Source organism: Pithys albifrons, chromosome 3 (genome assembly GCF_047495875.1).
Source record: "Pithys albifrons albifrons isolate INPA30051 chromosome 3, PitAlb_v1, whole genome shotgun sequence".
Lineage (NCBI taxonomy): Eukaryota > Metazoa > Chordata > Aves > Passeriformes > Thamnophilidae > Pithys > Pithys albifrons.
Window position 1 is genome coordinate 93,378,898 of NC_092460.1, and position 20,775 is coordinate 93,399,672.

General features: G+C 36.2%; 1 protein-coding gene across 1 annotated transcript in view; it reads right to left on the minus strand.

Annotated features, from left to right (window-relative positions):
• Positions 1-20,775, minus strand: part of SEMA3A (semaphorin 3A) — a 173,968-nt gene that overhangs the window by 122,711 nt on the left and 30,482 nt on the right. Inside the window, exons 2-3 of the mRNA XM_071552744.1 lie at positions 3,288-3,445; positions 527-589 (exon numbers count right to left, since the gene is read on the minus strand). Coding sequence (XP_071408845.1) covers positions 527-589; positions 3,288-3,445 — 221 coding nt within the window. The remainder of the gene's footprint in view (positions 1-526; positions 590-3,287; positions 3,446-20,775) is intronic.

Here is a 20,775-nt window from a genome sequence, read left to right on the forward strand (position 1 = left end):
TCTTTCCTGAGGCATCAAAACTAATGCAGAATGCTAAAACCACTTTGACCTCAATATTGCTATGAACTCCATGCAGGAAAGAGCTCAGGGGAACTCACTGACTCCAGAGAGATGCTACAAAGAGAAAGCACTTCTTGGAGCTCACTGTAGGACTGGAACGTGGAGCAGGGCAAAAATAGGTCAAAATATTATGTACCTGACTACAGGAGATGAGTATCCAAGGGTTAATATTTCTGATTCCGATATTTCTTCTCTCTTCCCTTTCTTATTGACTTTTTTTTTTTTGGTAGATAAATTCTATTTTGGTTATATGATTTCCCTTTATAAATGTAAACCTTTGGTCATGAAGACAGAATTTCATTATGTTGAATACGAGGACTGAGAAAATTCAAGACTGAAGTCACAATTAGATGCGTGATCTTACAAAGTAGGAAACATACTTTAAGAATTAACACAATAAGACATAATAAAATATTTACAATGTTTTATAAAAGGAAAAAAAAAAGCTAAAAAGATTTGTACTTACCACAATATCTTTTCCAGCCCACTTGCACTCATCCCTTCGGGAATGAGATACAGGCCAAACAATCTAAAGACACAAAACAAAAATCACATTGTGTTATTTCATGCTTCAATATTCACAAATTGCAGGCTAAATGGTACAAAGTGCCTTTATGCAGTTTCTCTTTCCCCCACTGTTTTCCTTACTTCCTTTTCTTCCTTAAAATTTGATAACAAAGAAATTAAATGTTGAGAACAAAATGTTGACTCTTATCTTGAGATAAGAGTCACAGTAAAAACAATCTTGAAATATAGTTGTGAATCTCAAACACTAATGATATGAGGGTTTACTCTTCATCAAGTGAGTGTTCTTTTAGTGTTTTAAATCTCATGTAATGGAATGGAGATGAGAGCAAAAAATTGCAGATACTCACTAACAAAAGGTGGTATCTGTGTGAAATACAGTCACACATTAGAGGTACAGCATCAGAAATGATCTCTTTGCCTCTCAGTGTATCTACTAGTTCACTCTTTTTCTAGGTTTAGTTAATCAAATAATAAAAAGAAGCCATGGCACTTGAAAAATATCATAGCATCAAAATAGAAATGTTTATGCTGTTCCTATAGAGCTACTCTAACAAAACTAATCCAAAAACCTAAGGTTTGGTGTAGTGTTTGCTTAGCAGAAAGTGGATCTCAGCTCATAGAGAGAAAATCCAGAGACCCTCACAGTCAATTATTCATGGTTTTTTGAAAAGCTTTTAAGAATTACATATAGAATAAAACATGATCTTCCAATAAAATGCCAGGCTATTCATTTGGGAGCCTCAGATAATGCAATATGAATGGCCATAAGTCTGGATTACAGTCTTGGTGTTCAATATAGTTTGTTAAAAGAAAGCAAAAGGCAAATTATTAACAAAAAAAAAGGGAAATATGAATAGGGATGACAGAAAAGGTCAAAGAAAATGTTATATATGACATTTGAAAATACAGTTGGCAACATTTTTAACTTCAAAATTTTCTTAAAACTGAATGACATTCAAACAGCAATTGAATGTTAAGTCTAAAAGAAGGCTGAAAATTTTATGAGCACATTCTCTCTCAAAGGATTCCCACTATTTCCTGTTGCTATTTTCAGCTTAAAACGTGCACAAACATGTGAAAATTTAAATTTACTCCATTGAAAAACATTAACCAAACTTCTCAGATCTCCCAAAAGGACTGGTTCAAGTTCAGTTCAAGTTTTGGGCAAAAATTTCAATATTTTTCAAACCAACAGTCTAGATGTTCTGTTTCTTTAGTCTCACAGGACAATATTTTCCTCAAATTTGGTTTAAAAGACAGCTAAATTGAAGTGATTTTAATGAATTGAAAAGTTTGGCTTTTTGACTTTTGATGTTGACATCAGCATTTAACAGAAACCTGAGGGGTTTTATCACATGGCAGAAAAAACAACTGGTGAAGTTTGAGTTCAAAAGCACTGGCTGCATTGTAATATTGATTGAAGTTTCTTACATAACTCTCTTGTCTATAACAAACAGATCTCCAAATCCTTTAGGCCTTTTGCCTATTCTTAAATCTAAAGTCTAAATTACATGTCTTTTCTCTAAGTCTGTTGCTAACATACTTTTCCATGTTACGACAGCAATTCCTTATTTAGTATATTAATACTTGTTTATAAACTCAAAGAGTGTTCTAAAGGTATTTGAATATGTGAGTATGCAGGATACAATTCCTCCCATTCTACAGAGCTGTTTTCTGCAATGGAAACACCTTCTTTCCTTTAATTATTCCAGATGTTTTGCACATTAAGCTATTGATCCCTCAGAGAATTCAAATAAATAGCTAGTTTCCTTTATAGCTGCTCTAAAGAGAATAAGGAAAATACTCAGTTTTCCTTTTATCCTTTTATCCTTAGAGAATACAAATGAATAGCCTGTCTTCCCTCTGAACAGAAAACACAAGGCATTTATTGCTATCATCTTAGGAAGCTAATAGTCAAACGGCCAAAAGGTCAGGAACACCAAGAAAAAAAAAATTCCTGGGTATTGAAGCAATATATCTCTCATAAAAGGGCACTCTCTGGATTTTAAAATAGGCCATCAAAATACTTAATATAATTAATCAAATCTCCATCCACTTGTTTACCTTCTTGGTATTTTGTCTTACTAAAATAAATAAAAAATAAGTTATTTATGTAGACTCCAACAGAAGAATGACAATAAACCACTTGTCAGCTTTTAATGAGTCACCAACTTTTACTGGAAAACTACACTCTTCATCAAGAATGGCAGTATTTTATTGACCTATTCCTCTTTATTAATACTGAAACTATTTTGGTTTGAAAACAGCAGAAGCAGAGGGCCTGCGAGTTCTAGGTTAAAGAAGAAAAATCAACACTTGGACTCCTAAACATCTTCTTTTATCTGCTAACAAATACAGAGCAATAAGGCCTTTCTGTGTAAACTGTCATAATAGATGTTTGGATTTTTTAGCAGTACATATGAAAGTATGCCTTGTTTGGGAAATAGTTGGAGTATTCACTTATCATTTAGTTTTTTTGTAGTCAGAAAAACAAAACATTGCAGATTATACAGTCAAAGGTCATAGGCTCATTATAAATTTTTCTTCATAGAGTCAGCAAATATTTTCATTGTAATAGTACTCCTGACATCCAAACACTTACTACATAATTCCAACAGTTCACAACATAGTCTGAATAATAGCATGTCCTGAACATTAAAAGTATATATTTACATTGTACAGAACATGAATGAATGTACCTTTTGATATTCCTTGATGTTAACCAGGTTGAAAGAAAATATGTGATCCTTTGCTCCGACATACAGCCGACTACGTTCTTCATCCAAGAGGAAAGTATGGTAACTGGAGCTGTTAGCTAGTCCATTGAAATTGATTATATTGTTGGATTCCAACATTTCTGTAAGAAAAAGGTAATACTTTCGTTGTTGATATGGTCAAATGAACTACTGACTTACATTCTGACTTGTACAGATATCATTTTAGGACTTTATGCTTATGAAGTAGAAACCAGAGAAAGCATTATGTACCTGACCCTTGAATGTTTTTATTTCAAGTACCCAAACTGCCTGTGAGATTCAGTTGTACACAAAGGTCAAAACAATAATGAAATCAATGAAAAGCCCATATGTATGAGCTTTTAGGTGTTAAAATTCTATCCTTGTAGATCATCAACTGTTGGACAAAGTTCAATTTTGTTCAATCAATAAGATTTTCAAGGATAAACTTGAGGATAACCAATTGATAAAAACCACATCTAAACAAAAAATTTACTTCCATCAGAAAAAAACTATTTTATACAGATCTGTAAGTCATGAGAAAAGGAATAAGAATGACTAGCTGATCTCATACTCCTCACAGAGTCATTGCACTTGCCATTGACAGGATTTTTTTAAGTACAAGCATCCACAGAATATTAGCTATTCAAATACTAACAAAGTCATACACATTTTTCTGAAAATGCTGAAGAATATTTTTGTCTTAATATGGACCATATTACTATAAATACTCATGAAAACACTCTTTCTTTATTCCTGTCCATCTACATTCATATCAGGACTAAAACCAAACCATCTGTACCTTTTTAAGTCATATCTGCACTCGTAAATCATCAATAAGAAAGATTCCTGGTGATGACAAATCCTACGTGGTTCAAGCCCTGACTTTGAGAAGTACAAAGGCAAACATGCAGTTTTAGGAACAGGTGCAGTTCCATTGAAGCACCCAGGAGAAGAGAAGAGAAGAGAAGAGAAAGAGAGTGCATACATCAGAATCCAAGGGCTGATGGCCCAAGCTACAGGTATCTAATATTTGTGCTCCCTCTGCCATATGTGCAAGTCAGGGATTCTATGTGACTCCTCTCAGAACAGCTGCCAAATGACTGGAGGTCTAGGATTTGACTAACTGTGCAGCTACCTGCTATGACTTTTTAGGTTCCAGTAAGATCACTCCCATTTTTCACCATCCCTCCAAATTAGGAATGAGTGTAAGAGAGTATCCCTGTTAAAAAATGCTGTTAAAAATTAAGGAGAAACTGCAGTTAAGTTTCTGCCTAATTTTCTTTTTAAAATAATTTTTCTTTCTTTTACCTCTCTTATTTTAACAAGAAGAAGGAATATGTTAAGTAAGGCTTTTTTGGACCTACAAAATAGTGGTATTATGATTTTACAGAATTTCAGCACTTGCAGCTTTGTAGTTCTGCAGGTGTGAAACTATTTTTCATGTTCACTTATACCAGGTGGATTTTGAAGCAGGTTGATACTCTATAACTGATAACATTAATAGGCAACATATTCACAGAAGACAAAGATAACACTAAGAGCTGTGCAACAGTTGAGCTAGCTTTGCTCCAGTACTCTTTGCTTTTTTTTTGGCAAAACTCTCACCAGCATGAAAAAAAGTTGATTCACGTAACAGTGTAGCAAAGCATCAGAGCTAGCACTACATTTTGTTCCTTATTCCACACTTTTCCTCACTAAATATAACTATACATTTGTATCACAGAATACTTTTTAAAACTGGTACTGCTAAAGACTGAAGTTCTTTTTTTTTTTTCTTTGCAATGTAACAATCAAATCACCCCAAGCAGTCCTGTCAAAATAATTCTTCTGGCTTCCTGCCAAGTTCTAGAATATGACTATTGTCCTCCGGTTCACTCATTTGCATTTTGTTAGAGACTTTACTAATTCTCTTTACTTTGTAATGACTGATTCAGATGTTAAATGTCGACTCACTGAATAGTGAGTGATGCAGATGATTGATTGCTTAACTTGCCTTAGAACTCTCTTGGCTAGAAATGCTTTGCTGTCATCTGTATCTGATCATTTTTTCTTATAATATAGCTGTCAAAACCCTTTGTAATTTTTTCATCTTTCTTGGTTTGAACTCACATAGGTATGATTCTGCCCTTTGTGACTGCCACGTAAAGACAACTGTCTGCTGAAGTCAATGTTACACAAAGATAAAACTGATAAAAATGGAAATAAGATCAGTTAGGCACACAGCTACTTGGCTTAAAAGAAGCCTGATATGATTTTGCTAACTCAGAGTTCTAAATATTCACAGCTACAGATGGTGATTGGTGTTTTCTTTTCTTTCTAATAGTCATGAAAAATGTGAGATTATAATTTTGGAGTCTAAGTTTTATTATGGCCAAGAGTAAATTACATCATCATCTTCACTGTTCATAAGTCTCCACGGTATAACTTAAAAGGACCAGGTGTGGCTGTGCAGGAAAATATTTTTTTTTGTTTTAATTTTTCTGTGACTTTCAGATTATGCAACAATGTTTAGGGTAACTCTGCTTGGATTTTTAGTTGTGAACATGCAACTTGAAGTCAAACTAAAAGCTAAATTCTGTTGTCTAAGATTAGGACATTTTTGCTAGGTTTTAATCCAGTGTATCATATTGTCACATTACTGACTTTTGCAGGAGATGACTAGATTTCCAGGATCTATTGCCCAAAAGATTAGGCCTAAGCACACTCCAAGGAGTGTATTTCAAAAAATTTGACATTAGGTTTCTCCCTATCAGGAATCAAGTTGAGAATACACATTGAGGAGAAAAATGTCATTTGTGTGTTGATGATTCTCAATCATGCTAATTCACTTAGGTTGGAGCTGCATCACAAATAGGAGATGAAAACCTAAATCATTTCTGCAGCTCCTCTACTATTTATTCTAACTTACATGTGTGCATCCCATGATGAATATGGCTTTATAGGACATTCTAGAACAGACTGCTGAAGAGGAAAGCAATTCAATTTGCTCAATCAATAAAAATTAAGTATTCCCCTTCCTCCAATTCATTACTTCCAAAGTGTTTACTTCCAATATCTTCAGTATCCAATCAGTGACTATTGCTGAGAGAAGCAGCAAGGACAGGACACACTCCCAGAAGGGCACTGACATCCATCGATTCTGTTAGGTGTCGATAACTCATGCTGGCCAGGTACATGGATGATCAGTGATAACATAACAAAGATTGCATTGTAATGACAAGAGGAAAATAACGAATGCCTTCAATAAATCAATGAGATTAATACTCTCTATTATGCATTCCCTAACTATTTTCCTGGGATTTTTTTTGTTGTTCTTATTAAATGATGGCATATTGATGACCTATGCAGACAAATAATGGTTGCCTGTACTTACGTTATTTTTTTTTACTTCCTCTATAATCTGTGCAGTAATTTGTACTGCAAAAATGCAACATTGTTCCACCATTTTTTGTAGTCAGGTATGGTTTCTTCAGTAATTGCCCAGAGATAATTTTCTTATTTCCTTTTCTTACATCCTCAGCTGTAGTCATGCCTTTAGTTTTGAACAGGAATGAGTCCTATACAGCTAACCACTGCACACTACAACTAACATTGCCTAAAAAGTGCTCTATGAGTCAGATTTAGAGTGGGTAGTGATATTTTGAAGGTAATAGAGATGCCATTGCTTTTGTTAGGGGGGCTTGTTTTCCACTTATTAAGTGTTGCTGGTGACCAAAACTAATGGTTCAAAATGCACCATATTTAAACAAATAATCATATTATAATGATATGATATTATATGATGTGATATATGACATATGATATATGATATATGATATGATATGATATATGATGTGATATGATATATGATTGATATGATGATCACTGAAACGAGATGGAGGTTGAGTTTCTCAGTGTTTGTGGGCCAGATTCTCCTACTAGACACTTCACTTCAAATAGCTTTAACTCACAGTCCTGACTTGCTCACCTTTCTCTGCCAGTGTCCAAGTTTGAAGTATTTGACCTTTTTCAATGTGCTTTTCTGTAGGCTCTGCATGATCTTTCTTCTATTAACTGATGTTTCTCTTGATTCTGTCTTACTTGAGTCAGAACATTCACTTTGCCAGGTCAAGTTGGAAATTTTACAGGAAAAAACCAATCCCTAACCCTTGTCTTCCTTTTAATACATGGTTATTTAATTTGCTAATGGAATCATAACTTAATAGTATGTATACACACAGAGGGCCAAAATCCTGCTGTGAAGTCCATGGAGATATGCATGCACAAGGAATGTAGATTTGGTTTATTTTTATCACACTTCTTCATTAAAGAAGCCAGAAAACCACAGCTATAGCCAAGATGAATACAGTCAGGCAGATCCTGAAGTTTGCTTTATCCATAGTTGGTATTCCACTGTAAGCCTTGTTTTATGTCTGTGTTCCTTCAGCAGAGTTTGTCAGGAGAAGAACATAACAAAAGAAAACAATCTTATTTTTTACTTATCTACTAGCAGGCAAACTATCTTTTTAGCAAAATGAAGTTTCTCTGTGTAAGAAGTTAGAAAATTTGTGAGCTCTGGCCTATGTTCCTGCTATAGACTTCACAATGACACATCAGCCAAGATTATTTTTGTTGTTGAAGGTCAAAGGGGCACATCAATTTCTCTAAAATTCAGAGAAAAGATATTCTACTTCTCAGCAGGATTCAGATCTGGACCTGTCTCTATTACTAGTGACTCTGGAGAGTGACTAGATTACACCAGCAGTGCTGCTCATCAGTGCCGCTCATCATAACACGCTCATGAAGCCAATGAGTGGGTTGCTGGTTGCACAAAACTCTCGACCTTCATTCCTTTGCGAGCAATGATAATTATCCCACTGTATATCTCCTAGCAGTAGATAAAAAATGAGTCAATGCCATTATGCCATCAAACAGGGATTTTGCTGAATTGTGAGCAGTGCCTCCCACAATGTCATGCTAGAACATTTCCTTCTTCTCTCGCCAAGCCTTTACTTTGGCTACAGAGGATCAGGTGGCCACATGTTTCCACATGCATTTGTTGCTTACACAGATGCTTACTATGCCTGTTCTGTATATCAGCATGTATATCTTTCTAAATAATCCCAGGTGTAAATTAGTCATTACTCTTTGAGTAACTATTTTCTGAATTCTAAGATACTAATTCTACCATGCAAGGAAAGAACTGAGTATTTTAACTTCCAACCTCTCCTGCATCTTCCCCATTTTATTGCTGTGAGTGTACATGGTGACTTCTGCCCCAGTCAAAGAGTTAAGGAAAAGGCAGAGACTGGCAGGAAATCAAGACAGTTGCCTGCAGGGCATTAGTCAGCTGAGTGTATGAGGCAAAACCAGGAATGTAAGCATGGAGAAGCCACTATATTTGTTGTGAGTCCATTCTCCACCGAAGAGACACAACAACTGCCATGCATACAGTGGGATATTTCAGCGGGATATTTCCATATAAGCATATATATAATAGCTGCTGGATTAGGAGTTGGCTGGGGGGTCGGATCCAGAATGCACAACTGGAGTTGGACTTGATGATCTCGGAGGTCTTTTGCAACCCAATCGATTCTATGATTCTATGATCCTATGATTACAGAAAACACTCGGATGGGTGCTTGTCTGAAATCAGGTGAGCTTGACCCCATGGCAGGTCTAATACTTAGGAACATGACCAATGGCCCTTTACAGGATTTGACTACTTTATACCACAATTACTTTCTTTCACTGACACTCCAGACATCACTGGGACCTTAGGATCTAGACCTTAGTTAGGACAATGGTTCAGTTGCCCATGCTAAGAAAAAATAAGAAACTTGCTAACAGTTTATGGTACAATTTATCTGTTTTGTAATTATTTTTTTATATTTGACCTGAGAAGAAAAAAATTAATCATTGCAAAAACATTTGTTTTGTTATGTCTTTAATGTAACTAGTCAGGTTATCAATCTTTCAGTAACATTTAAACTGTACCAGTATTTCCAAATTATTTCTACCAATAAGATTTGATTTTCATATAAGGAGGAGAAGAATCACGACACATACAAATCAGCTTAAGCTTTCAGATAATTTTAGAATTATGCTGTGTGGAAATATCAGAAAGTAATCACTTTTATCTCAAATGAAACAAAACCCAGGCTTATGAAGTGTATGAGATCACATAGTGCAAAAAGTGATTTATCCATTTTTAGAAATGTAATATGAAAACTTCTGTAATCAGCACCGCTGGGTTTTTACTACACTACGAGTCAGAGAAACTTGAAACTACACAGCATTTGTTGTTGATGGCAATTCAGTGTTATTGCAATTTGAATGAGATAAATCACTGGGAGAAAAGCGAGGTTTATCTTATCAGTAATCAAAATACAATTGGAACAGGGCCCCTCACAGCTGTTCAATCAGTCCTAGCTTTCATCCTCTTCTTCTACTTTATTGTAACAGTTGCCAGTCACCTGGTTTCACTGAACTCTACTGGAAGGAGAAAAAAACAGAACCATATTTGTTTTTATGTAAAACTTTGGTTTCTGAGAGAACATGTAGTTCAAAACCACAGTTCAGGGAACTATTACAATTTATCAATTAGAAGTAGCTAGGACAAGATATACAGTTATTTGTGCACTCATGATGTAAACCAAGCATTTTAAAAATGAAACACTCCTGCCTACCTTCCACTACAGCAAAGAAAACTTGAGTATATTTTGATTAAAACCAGACACTTGGAAGGAGGAATGTTACACCAATGTTTTGTTTCAGTTGCACCAGTATAAGTATGGAATCCTTTGACTTCAAAATACTGATGCATATGTTTTTTATACTGTAAAACTGAGAGAAGATTTTAGCTCATTAATGTCAGCACTATTTAGCTACATGACAGCCCTTAAAGTGTTTTTGGTTTGAATAATTGAAGGGGTCACATGATATTTCAAAGACATAAAACATTTAGGTTTTTAAAGACAACCTGTTTTCCCTTTATTATTTGCACTATTTGTCCTTTTTGCCTTTGCAAGTGAATCCAGATTACCCCTATTGCTCATTTTTTTCTTATAAAACGTGAGAAATATCAACCTTTGAGGCAAATAAAGACTTACAAAGCTTGATTTCATATATTTGAAAATTTACCGTAACATCCCATATTATGAATTTGGCTTTGTGACAAAGGTTATGGCACATATTTAACTGTGAACTTCACAAGTATTTAAGCACAACATGGTTACAAAATCGCAGATATATATATTACTGATATTACCTATAGCATTATTTTGTGTGTGTGATGAACCAGGTAGAAATATATGATGGCAAAAAGAGACCAAGATTTGGATTTATTAAGGTGTTATCTGTCCCAGGGAAAATTTATCTCTCTTGATATTTGAATAGATAACATCTTTGCTACCTCCCACTTGTGTTGGTATAAGAAATGCTCAGGAGAAATAATGAAAATGATGCATCATACCAGGATATTTATAACTCTCAAGGTTCTCTAAAATGGCAAAATATTATGGCAAAATACTGTTCTAATGCAAAGTTCATAAACCTGCTAACTCTAACAGTAGAAACACTGTAGGTACATTAACTCAGCCTCTGAGCTTCCTTAGCCCAGTGTGGCACTACATGACCCTAAATTGCACCATCTGAGGTAGCACAGGTAAACAGCCAGCTAAATCCCATTCATTAAGTGACTCAGTTATCAGATCTAGTTGGAAGTTAATCACTTTTCAACTATCTGTATGATACCTCTGGGAAGTTAGTTTTCAGCAAGCAGAACCGGTGCTGGTTATCAGGAAAGTAAAGTTGTAGATAGTTGTCCTTTCGAGGACGGATTACCTTATCTATAATGTATGTATGTATGACCAAACTTCGTGAATGAAAATTTGGGAAAGGCTCTCCCCACGTGGGTGTGCCCTTCCAGCCTGCACAGTGGATTTTTTAGGTGAGGCACGGCGTGTGCAGAACTGGCCCCACCGTTTAAGTCCTAAGGTCTATTTGCCACAGTTGAGCGAGCTTGGACAGTGACAGTGAAGTCCTTGGGACTGTCACAGCACCTGGTACTAACCAGGGCTGACCCTGCTGAGCATCCAAGATCTGATGGGATTGGATGGCAGGGAGGCATTTAACTGCCAGGGGATGGTTCCCACTGAGACTTGAACTCAGGACCTTGGGATTCAGAGTCCAAAATGCTCTCCATTACACCACGGGACCACCCCCTTATCTACAAAAAGACTCATTAAATAGCGTATCACACAGGCATGAACACCTTTGCAATGACTAATGCACAGACAGTTGTTTTCCCAAGGTGCATTTGTATGAACAGGAATGAGATTTGGAAGACTGTCACATCCCATCCTCTGCATGGCCTATCTATAAGTTGGGTCCAAGTGTACCATGGACAACAGTTTTTCCAATTTACAAACTTTTTCTCCCAGAAAAAAAGCAAAGCAGGAAAGGAGCTGCTGCTCTCAAAAAGTTCACCTACTTGCTCCAGTCATTGACCACATTGTAGTCTCAGCACACCTGACTTAGCCTGAAACTCATTTATGTACTCGCAGTGTCTAACAACACTGCCTAAGAAGTCAGCAAAGATTAATTGATTTTGCACTTCATCTAATTGTGGCTCAATGAAGCTGCAAGTTGAATGACTAAGGCGTTACCTCAGCCTTAGCAGGCAAGCTACTTTGAAGTTAGCTCAAGGGATGTGATTATACTTTGTCATAATCATGACAATGAAAGTCAGATATATTCAATGCAAAGACGAAATGTCTGCATGACGACTTTTGCAAAAGTACATTTAGGTTTTAGGTTTGTTTACTTATTATTATGAAAGTCAGTTCATCTCCCAAATAATCATTATTTCTGACTAAAAAGTTTTCAGATGAAAATTAAACTGTTTGGATAATGCCAAAACCTGTCATGATGTTTGGAGACTACTAAGTAACAAACTACTTAAATACAATGGTGTTTTAGAAAATTCGTTTCTGAAACATTGGCCTAGTGAAGTCTGTTCATATTATTTTTTATCATTCATCTCTCATCAACAGTGCCCTTTATCTAAAGTTAGTTTAGAAAGTCAGAAATGCAGTCAGTGTCTTTGTGATTCACACAACATTGACAATTAGGATTCAAAAGTTGCAACAATGTCTGTACGTATGTTGGAGTTGCAGTAATGATAAAACCTTTCCTCCTGAAAATGTATTTCTTTTCCAGGGAAAAAGTAGGAAAGTATTTTCTAACTCTTAAATAAATCTTGGTTTCAGGTACCATATCGATGTACTTCAAAAACAAATGAGCTCATGTAAAAGAGTTAATAAATATGAGGTGTTAAGTCTTGTTGGGATATCAGGGGAAATTTTTTAAAAGACTGGTGGTTTTATTTTCAAGTGTGACTTTGCTATTTGACAACCAAGTGACCATTGGCTCTTAGTGAGTCTAATGGGGTACGTCCATGAAGGATTTTGATGTCAAATTTGAGACTGAAGGTGACCTGCAGTGTGTGAGCCGTCACTGAGTGAGGGTGTGAGCACTTTGGCTTAAGAGGCTGCAAGAGTGTCTCCACAGTTTCCAACACTGGAATGCAGGGGGAAATCCAGCAGAGGTAGATGTGATCTCAAATTAAACAAAGTTTAAATTTACAACAGGCAGGTTTAGTTTAGATATTAGCAAGGAATTCTTTGCCTTGAAGTTGGTAAGACACTGGGCTGAGGTTGCCCAGAGAAGTTGTGAATGATCCATCCCTGAAACTGTTCAAGGCCAGGCTGGTTGTGGCTTTGAGCAACCTGTTCTAGTGAAAAGTATCCCTGTTCAAGGCAAGGTTTTGGAACTTCAAGATCTATATGGTCCCTCCCTTCCATCCCATAACATTCTATGCTTCTATGAAGTCTTTCTCTGGTGTATTTCATTCTATTTTCATTACTGCACTGACAATATAAACCTGCACAAATTATTTACTAAAGTAAAGTATTTAATATGCAAAACAGGGTTAGGAAGCTTGCCTGGAAATTTAGTTGCATAGGCAAAATTGCAAAATAGAATAAGTAACACTTGCGTTTTCAGCAGGTTTGTGATGGAGAATGCATATGACCTGCTTCAAAAAAGGTCTTTTTATGCTTGAAAATCATGTATGAAATTCTTGCCTCTGTTTGTGTCACAACACTTCAGTTCTCGTATTAATAAGATGTAAAAAAGGCTTTGTATTAGTTCTGCTAGTAAGTAAATCATTATAGTCATTATAATTTATATAGCAGCTGACTTAGATGGACTGTGTCCAGAATTTCTTATATGGGTACAAATCAGTGACCTCATATTTTCAATTTCAGACATAGCTATCAACACTCCTTCTGTTAAAGTTTGTTTTTGCAGAGTAGATCCTCCCTTTACTTTGATCATATATCCAGCATTTTGAGGAATTGTCTTTTAACATGAATAGAATCGATGACTAAAATTCATGCTTGGATTTACATCTTTCTTTCTTCTGATAGCTCTTGTTTCTTCTAATCCATAAAGGAGTTTTGGATGAATATCAGCAAGGGGTTGAAAGCAACAACTGCATTTAAACAGTCTGTGTAGTTCACATGCAGATACACACAGCTCTGCTGTGCACTTTAATTGCAGGAAACTAAAGTTGGGACTTCTAATCACTGACTCTCCTCGCACAGACTTCCATGCCAAAATAGAGTAAGTGATGATGCCCAATCTTGCTCTTCATTTAGCCTAATGAAAATCAATGCAGTTATACCACAGAAAAGATTCTAAATGCTGTGGTTCTGCAATGTATGGGATATATTTAGTGTCCATTAGAATAAATAGTACCTCAGATTAGTAAACATTATTTATCAAACGTTTCCAGTTGCACCTACAAACTTCTGTGCATCAAAAAGGAACTTCCAGTTTTTCCCTTTCATCCAAATGTCATAAAAATAATTATTGATCAAACAGCAGTAAAACTGCCAATACCATTTCTCAACTCAAAATTAATATTTGCATGCTTAATAGCACTCTATCAATCAGAGTTTTAAATTTCCTTCAAATTACACAAACCAAACTAGATTTAGTTTCACCAGTTTTGTAATTATTACTCATTCAAATAAGGAACAGGACAATTCTAATTAACTGCTACATTCAAAATGGAAATGTTACATACAATTTTTATACTCACTTTTTTGGATTCTGAGCATGCCCTAAAGGGACTGTGAGGAGTGCATTTCTACCTGAGATTTCATGACATAGAAGCAAACTTGAAATGTAATTCTGACAACACCAAGAAATTATGGTGTGAAGAGATTTAATAGTTTTTAAATCTCCCAAAAAAGTCCTAATCCAGTTCATGCAACACACAGTTAAAGCTGTGGAAATTCCTGACATGGGATGCTTCAAATGGTAATTTTTTTTTAATAGCTTCAAGGGGCAAAGTCATAAAATCAAGAAAAAGAAATCCTTAAGAGGCTATTAAATTTAGAGACACAGCCTCTAGCTCACCAGATTCCTGAAATTCAAATTATAGGGGACTTAGAGGGTATTCTGGGGAACTATCACGCTCTGACTGACCTAACACTGTTATCTTCTACAATGGAGAATCCCTGTTACAGAAACTCTGTATTATGTGTTTGCTTTGGCTGTGGTTGGAGACAGCATATTTCCCTCCTAGTCACTTGTGGATAAAAGTGCAGCCATGACCTGAATCTTGACAAAGAAGGTGAAGATGCAAGACTTGAAATTTAATTCAGCAAAATGACTGCTGCAACTCCCTTCTCAGTTGGCCTGTGCTCTGTAGCTGCCCACAGCACCTCCATCACCCATATTCCTCCTCCCCACTCCATCTCCCCTCCTCAAAGCCTTTGGGGCCTCCCTGGGTGAGTGGAAGTATTTGCAAACAGCATCATTTCACGCTGATTGAACCCAGCTTCTGTAACAGCATTTCAACCTCTAATTCCTCCTAAATGCCTTTTGTTTTGACATAACTTGTCCATATTTAATCTTTTAAGTGAACTCCAGAAAGACCCATCAGCAATTTCCAGTAGAGATGGAGGAGGGAAAGTGAGTGGATTATCAATAGCACTCAGGTAGCACCTCCTGTCTGGAGGGGCTTAATGCATGAGGAGGTTTGGATACAACTTCACGGTCCTTGACCTTAGAGCAAGAGTTCATTTGCTTAAAGACATGTCAATGTAAATATAGTTGGATTTGTTTGAACACCAAATCATCTGGTACATCAGCCTCTATTTAGAGCAGCCTCCAAAGGGGATTTAAAGATAACTGAAAGTAACTTTGAGGTGTTTTGACTCCAAGCACACTCGGCCAGTCCCACCTGAACTGGCTTGCACCAGGTTCCTGGTGGCTGCTTTCAGCTAACATGGCCCACCTGCAGCATGTCCAGCCACATCTCCCACTTTCTGCAGCAAATGTCAGGAAGAAGGGGTGACATACACACAAGGAACAACTTAAAAAAAAAAAGGAAAAAGAAAAGGGAAAATACTGTTCCAAAAGCAACAAAACCAAGCAATTTAGTTCAATGAAATTAACTTGGAGGAGAGAGGGGAAAAGCTGGTGTGGCTGCCTACCGTGCAAAAAATTCATCTGTTTCCAGGGTGGTTTTTTATTCTTTTCCTCTCTCTTTGAACTAGCACAAAGGAGATCTAGTCCACACCACTGATTCTAGGTGTTTTGTCAATCTAAATAAATGGTAGCTTCTTCTTGCATCAACACAATAGCATCATTATCCTCAGTGTTAGAATCAGGAAAGAAAAATAATGGAACTTTTATATTTCTGAAGCTCCAGTGGAATATAAATGAGAATCATTATATCATTTTTTGCTCAAGCCACAGAAACTGCACTTTTCTTACCAAGACAGAAATCAGAGATCACATTCATATCATTTAATTTGTGTCTCTGTCAGAATAGAAGCCTTTAGAGAATGACCTGTAGATTGAAGATATTAGTGAAATGGTCCAGGCACACTGAAATGGAAGGCAGAGTTTGCTTTCTTATCTTTATTATGTAAAATGAGAATTACTAAACTGTAACAATTTCTGCAAAACGTACTGTGAATTTTAACAGTTCATTTTTTCACACTCTACATTTCTATGCGTTTTGTGTGCTTCAAAACAGGGCCATTTTTCACCTGAATTTAGGAAACATTATCCATTGGCACCATACTGCCATGCCTGCACAATGAGTTTAATAAATTTCTTACACATATTGTGTAGCCTTAGTGTAAATTTAGTTTATGTAAAAGGCACATTAAAAATTTGAATGTTTTGGGGAAAAAGGCAGAGCACTTTCCAGTTACCTTTCCAGACCCAATGATACATTCATTCTCAGCAGCTCCGCTAGTTACTCTACTAATTTCCCTCCAAAAGAATGCTCCTTTGGGTGCAATATTCAAGTGTATACATATGTCAACTGCTGCACAGGCTTCCAAATGCCCACACTGATCCAAGACACCATGAGTCACTGTTGACAGATGAGGAACATTCACACAAAATCCTTGCTGAAAATTAAAGGTGAACTCATATTTTGACTCGATGGTCATACACTAACACATTGTGGTTAATGGTATACTCCAGAGATTTGGAATAAAAATTAAAAAAATAAAGTTGTAATTCCTCTAAAATTGAACAGGACACTGATTCAGTGTTTCCAAATTAAAGCAACACTGAGTGGTTCCAAATAATTTCTAAAGCAAGATTTCAGCTGACTAGAAACTGGTATAACTATTGCTCTATTGCTTTTAGTAAACCCAAATTAATTTACAGCAGATGTGGATATAACTTAAACTCTTTAAGTGAAATGTACTAAGTATGTCTCAAAAACTCCTTATTGTCTAGCAAGATTTTGATTAGATCTGGAATAAACTAACTTCACAATAAAGTTCCTACATGTTTATAATGTTTGAAGACTAAGTAATACCCAAGAAAGACATTACAAAGCGGCATCATGACATTCTGTTGTTATTCTAAGATAGCTGGGGAAATGACTCCTTGTCCTGATGATTAAGAGGTTTCCTAATGACACATACATACTGGAAAACCTTCAAGAACTGGTATCTCACCGTCTTGAAAATAGTAAATCCAGAGCCTCCATGGAGCATTACTAATTAGTATACAACAAATACACAACTTTTCCCAAAATTTTTATAAGTTATTTCAACCATTTTTGTTTCCTGTAATGTCAAATAATTAGTAAAAATAAATTCTTTTACTTTTTTCCATAAAGAAACGTAATTCCAGCAGCAGCTGACACGGTTTCTAGTACAATGGCAAACACTTGGGTTTATTTCTAGCTTGCTTAATTATAAAAGGCATCAGGGTAGATGTGTTTTCTTTTTGTAGCCACTAATACTAATTTGACCTTCTGGGGAAACAATTTCAAAATGTCAACATTTGCATGCCTGAATCCTGCTATGAACTAAAAGAATTCGTGTGCAGAGGTCCTGCCTCAAGCTGTGACACACTACTTACCTCCTCAGAGGGAGTTAACACATTAATTTGAACAAATGAAATTAGAACAGCCAACTCTCCCTGGTGGGCAGAGGAAAAGTACCCTGACCGTAGTGGCTGACTGCAGTTTAGGTGGAATATTGCTTAATTAAACTATTGTGCAACAGCTGCATAAGGAGTGCATAAACACCCCACAGAAGAGGAGGTCTCCATGCTTGGAGCTATATACGGACACAGAACTGAGTTCCTTACAAGGAAAGTTGCTGTTGTCCTTTTTAGAAGTAAAACTTTGAGATTTAAGAGAATAATTTACACGTTTGTTGTTTTCTGCAGATGTGTATTCCAGAAAGCACTCCTGAGACTCAGATGCTAACAAGTCTGAACAGGAATCTGGTAGAAAGGTCTGCAAGCTGAGGAAGTTCGCATCTGCTCCACTGCTTAGTTCAACCAGTTCGTGACCCTTGAGGTCTAATCCAAAGCCAAGCAAAGGCAATGGGATTTTACTGATTGTGCTAAAAACTGAATCAAGCCAATGGATTAAGGGTATGATTCCTACAGGACCTATGTTTTCAGGAACTTCCTCCAAAACATTTACCCTTATAACCTCAGAAACATTTTTTAAAAAGTATGTACTTTAAGCTAAAACACAGGGTCCCTATGGATGTCACTAGGTAACACTCATGCACGGTGCTCCAAATACATTTGTTATTTTGTGATTAAATGTTCAAGGCGACATGCTTTGCAATGATCTCTGTAGGGAAAATATAACCATTGGGAATTTCTGTTTTCCCCTAGCCTAACTCATTTGTGTTGAGAGTGGACTTGTGGAAGTGGGATTTGGTGACGGTTCATGAACGTCCTATGCATGCAGCACTGTCTCCCATGCTATTTGAGACCTCTGTTTCAGAATACTACTAAAACAACAAATGGTATCCACCACACCTAATGTGGAGATCTGATCTGTGCCCAAATTTTAATTATGTCACAAAGCAGTTTGCCTAAAATAAGTTTTATGTAGGTCAGTGAAAGTTATGAGATCTCCCTGAGGACCTCCACAAGGAGATCAAGGCTGCCTATATTTAAGAACATAAATTAATCACATCCCATTTTATTCTGCAAAAGAGATCTCAACATTAAGCTGGATTGCAGTACTTTAACCAAAATATTCATTAAATATCATTAGTTAGATTAATATGCATATTTTTGTATGTTATCCTTACTATGTTTAGCATGTAGAACAAATGAAACATCAAATTTCACCTTCTATTTGAGCTTTTCAGTATTTCCCCTACTGACTACGTAGCCTTCAAATGCTGGTCTGGAGGAGAGAATTTATTAAATTGCTTTTCATCTATACTATGGCAAAAATCAGAAACATGATTCAATAGGAAATAAGCTGTTATGACTTCTAATCTCTGGAGGTACAAGAAGAAAACAAAAGTACCCTAAAATAATAGACATTTGATTTGATTCAACAAACCCTGATCTTTGAGGGTAACGGAGGAATCAAATACCTTAGCCTTCTTGTGCCTTGCCTCATCACACACAGTAGATTCTGCACTAAATGAAGTAGGGGTGTTACACAGACTTCACCTTGCTGCTCTGCCCAGCCCCATTCTAGGCATCAAGAGATGCAAAAATGCCTTAGAAATAAGAGGAAAAAAATAATTGAATGTTGCATGGTACTTCTGGATATGAAACGGGTTACTGAGTCCTCCAGTTGTGTGAGGACAGGAAGGCCTTCTCTCTTGATTTTAGACTCAGTGGCAGCCCAGGCACTATGTCACAGATTCACATCCAGAAAGGAATGTGTTGGCCAAAAAATTCCAAATAGAAAGAAGTAGTCATCATGCAAACTTTCAGTCCAGAGAGTTACACATTTCGAGAAACTAAACCTATTGATTTATCACAGGAAATACCAGGCAGAGTAAATTAGTTTTCTAATAATAAGGCATTTACTGTGAGGAAGTGTATAACTTTTTCTAGTCTTAAAACTTACCAAAAATACATCTCTAATGAATTCAACAGAATTTAAATCTTGATTTAGATTATGTACATAAAAATATTTCTGCAAGTCAGGAATATAGATTGTTTAATAATTAGGTGAACACATTCCACATTTTACACTGGAGTAAAAGCAGAGTGAAATGGACAACCTGTAGTTTCCTCACATCGGAAACCTCCATATCTGCATGCACATCCTAATTCCTGTATAATCCTGAGTGGTTTACCTCTTAAAATAAACAGACTCTACCTTATGTCCTTACTGGATTACTCTGAGTAGGATGTTTACATAAAGGATATAGCTAAGTATTCACTGAACATAACAAGAGTACGATTCATTCCCATGCATTAGAGTCCATTATAATTTGGTGGCTATATTTAAATAAACCAACATTTAACTACACCAGCAATTACTATCTAAAGTTAATACTCTAATTTTGTCCAATCCTTCCCCTCCAGAGACTGATTCATTAGAATGTTTATCTGCACTACCACTACCCATGGAGTGTAAATATGAAGATGAGAATTTTGTGTGAAAGTAAGCATGAGTTATCATCCAGGTGTATTAGACACCAGCTTAGTAAACATTAATATTTTCACAGTTAATAATAATAATTACACTGTGCATTACCCTTCATGCAAAGATCTGACCACAATCTAAAAAACAACACGACCCAAGTCTCATTCTCTCTCATTTATTTGGGCAGTGCAGAAGAGTTTCAAACTGGAAATAAATGTTTTAAACCTTCTTTGTCCTAAACTAATTGTGGAATATCTTCATGATGTGAAGCCTAAAATCCTGGAGTTGTGCTGACCTAGACCTTGGGGAGCAATGGTGAGTGCCATTTCAGGCTGACACAGCACCACAAGTTTGGAACTTACAGTGCTTGAATGAGTAATGTCTGGAAAAAAATTTAAAAAAAAAAAAAAGAAGAGATGGCTAAAGGGTGATCTTATTGTTGTCTTTGACTACCTGTTGGGCACAGCAAAAGAACAAGAGGTAACACGCACAAGT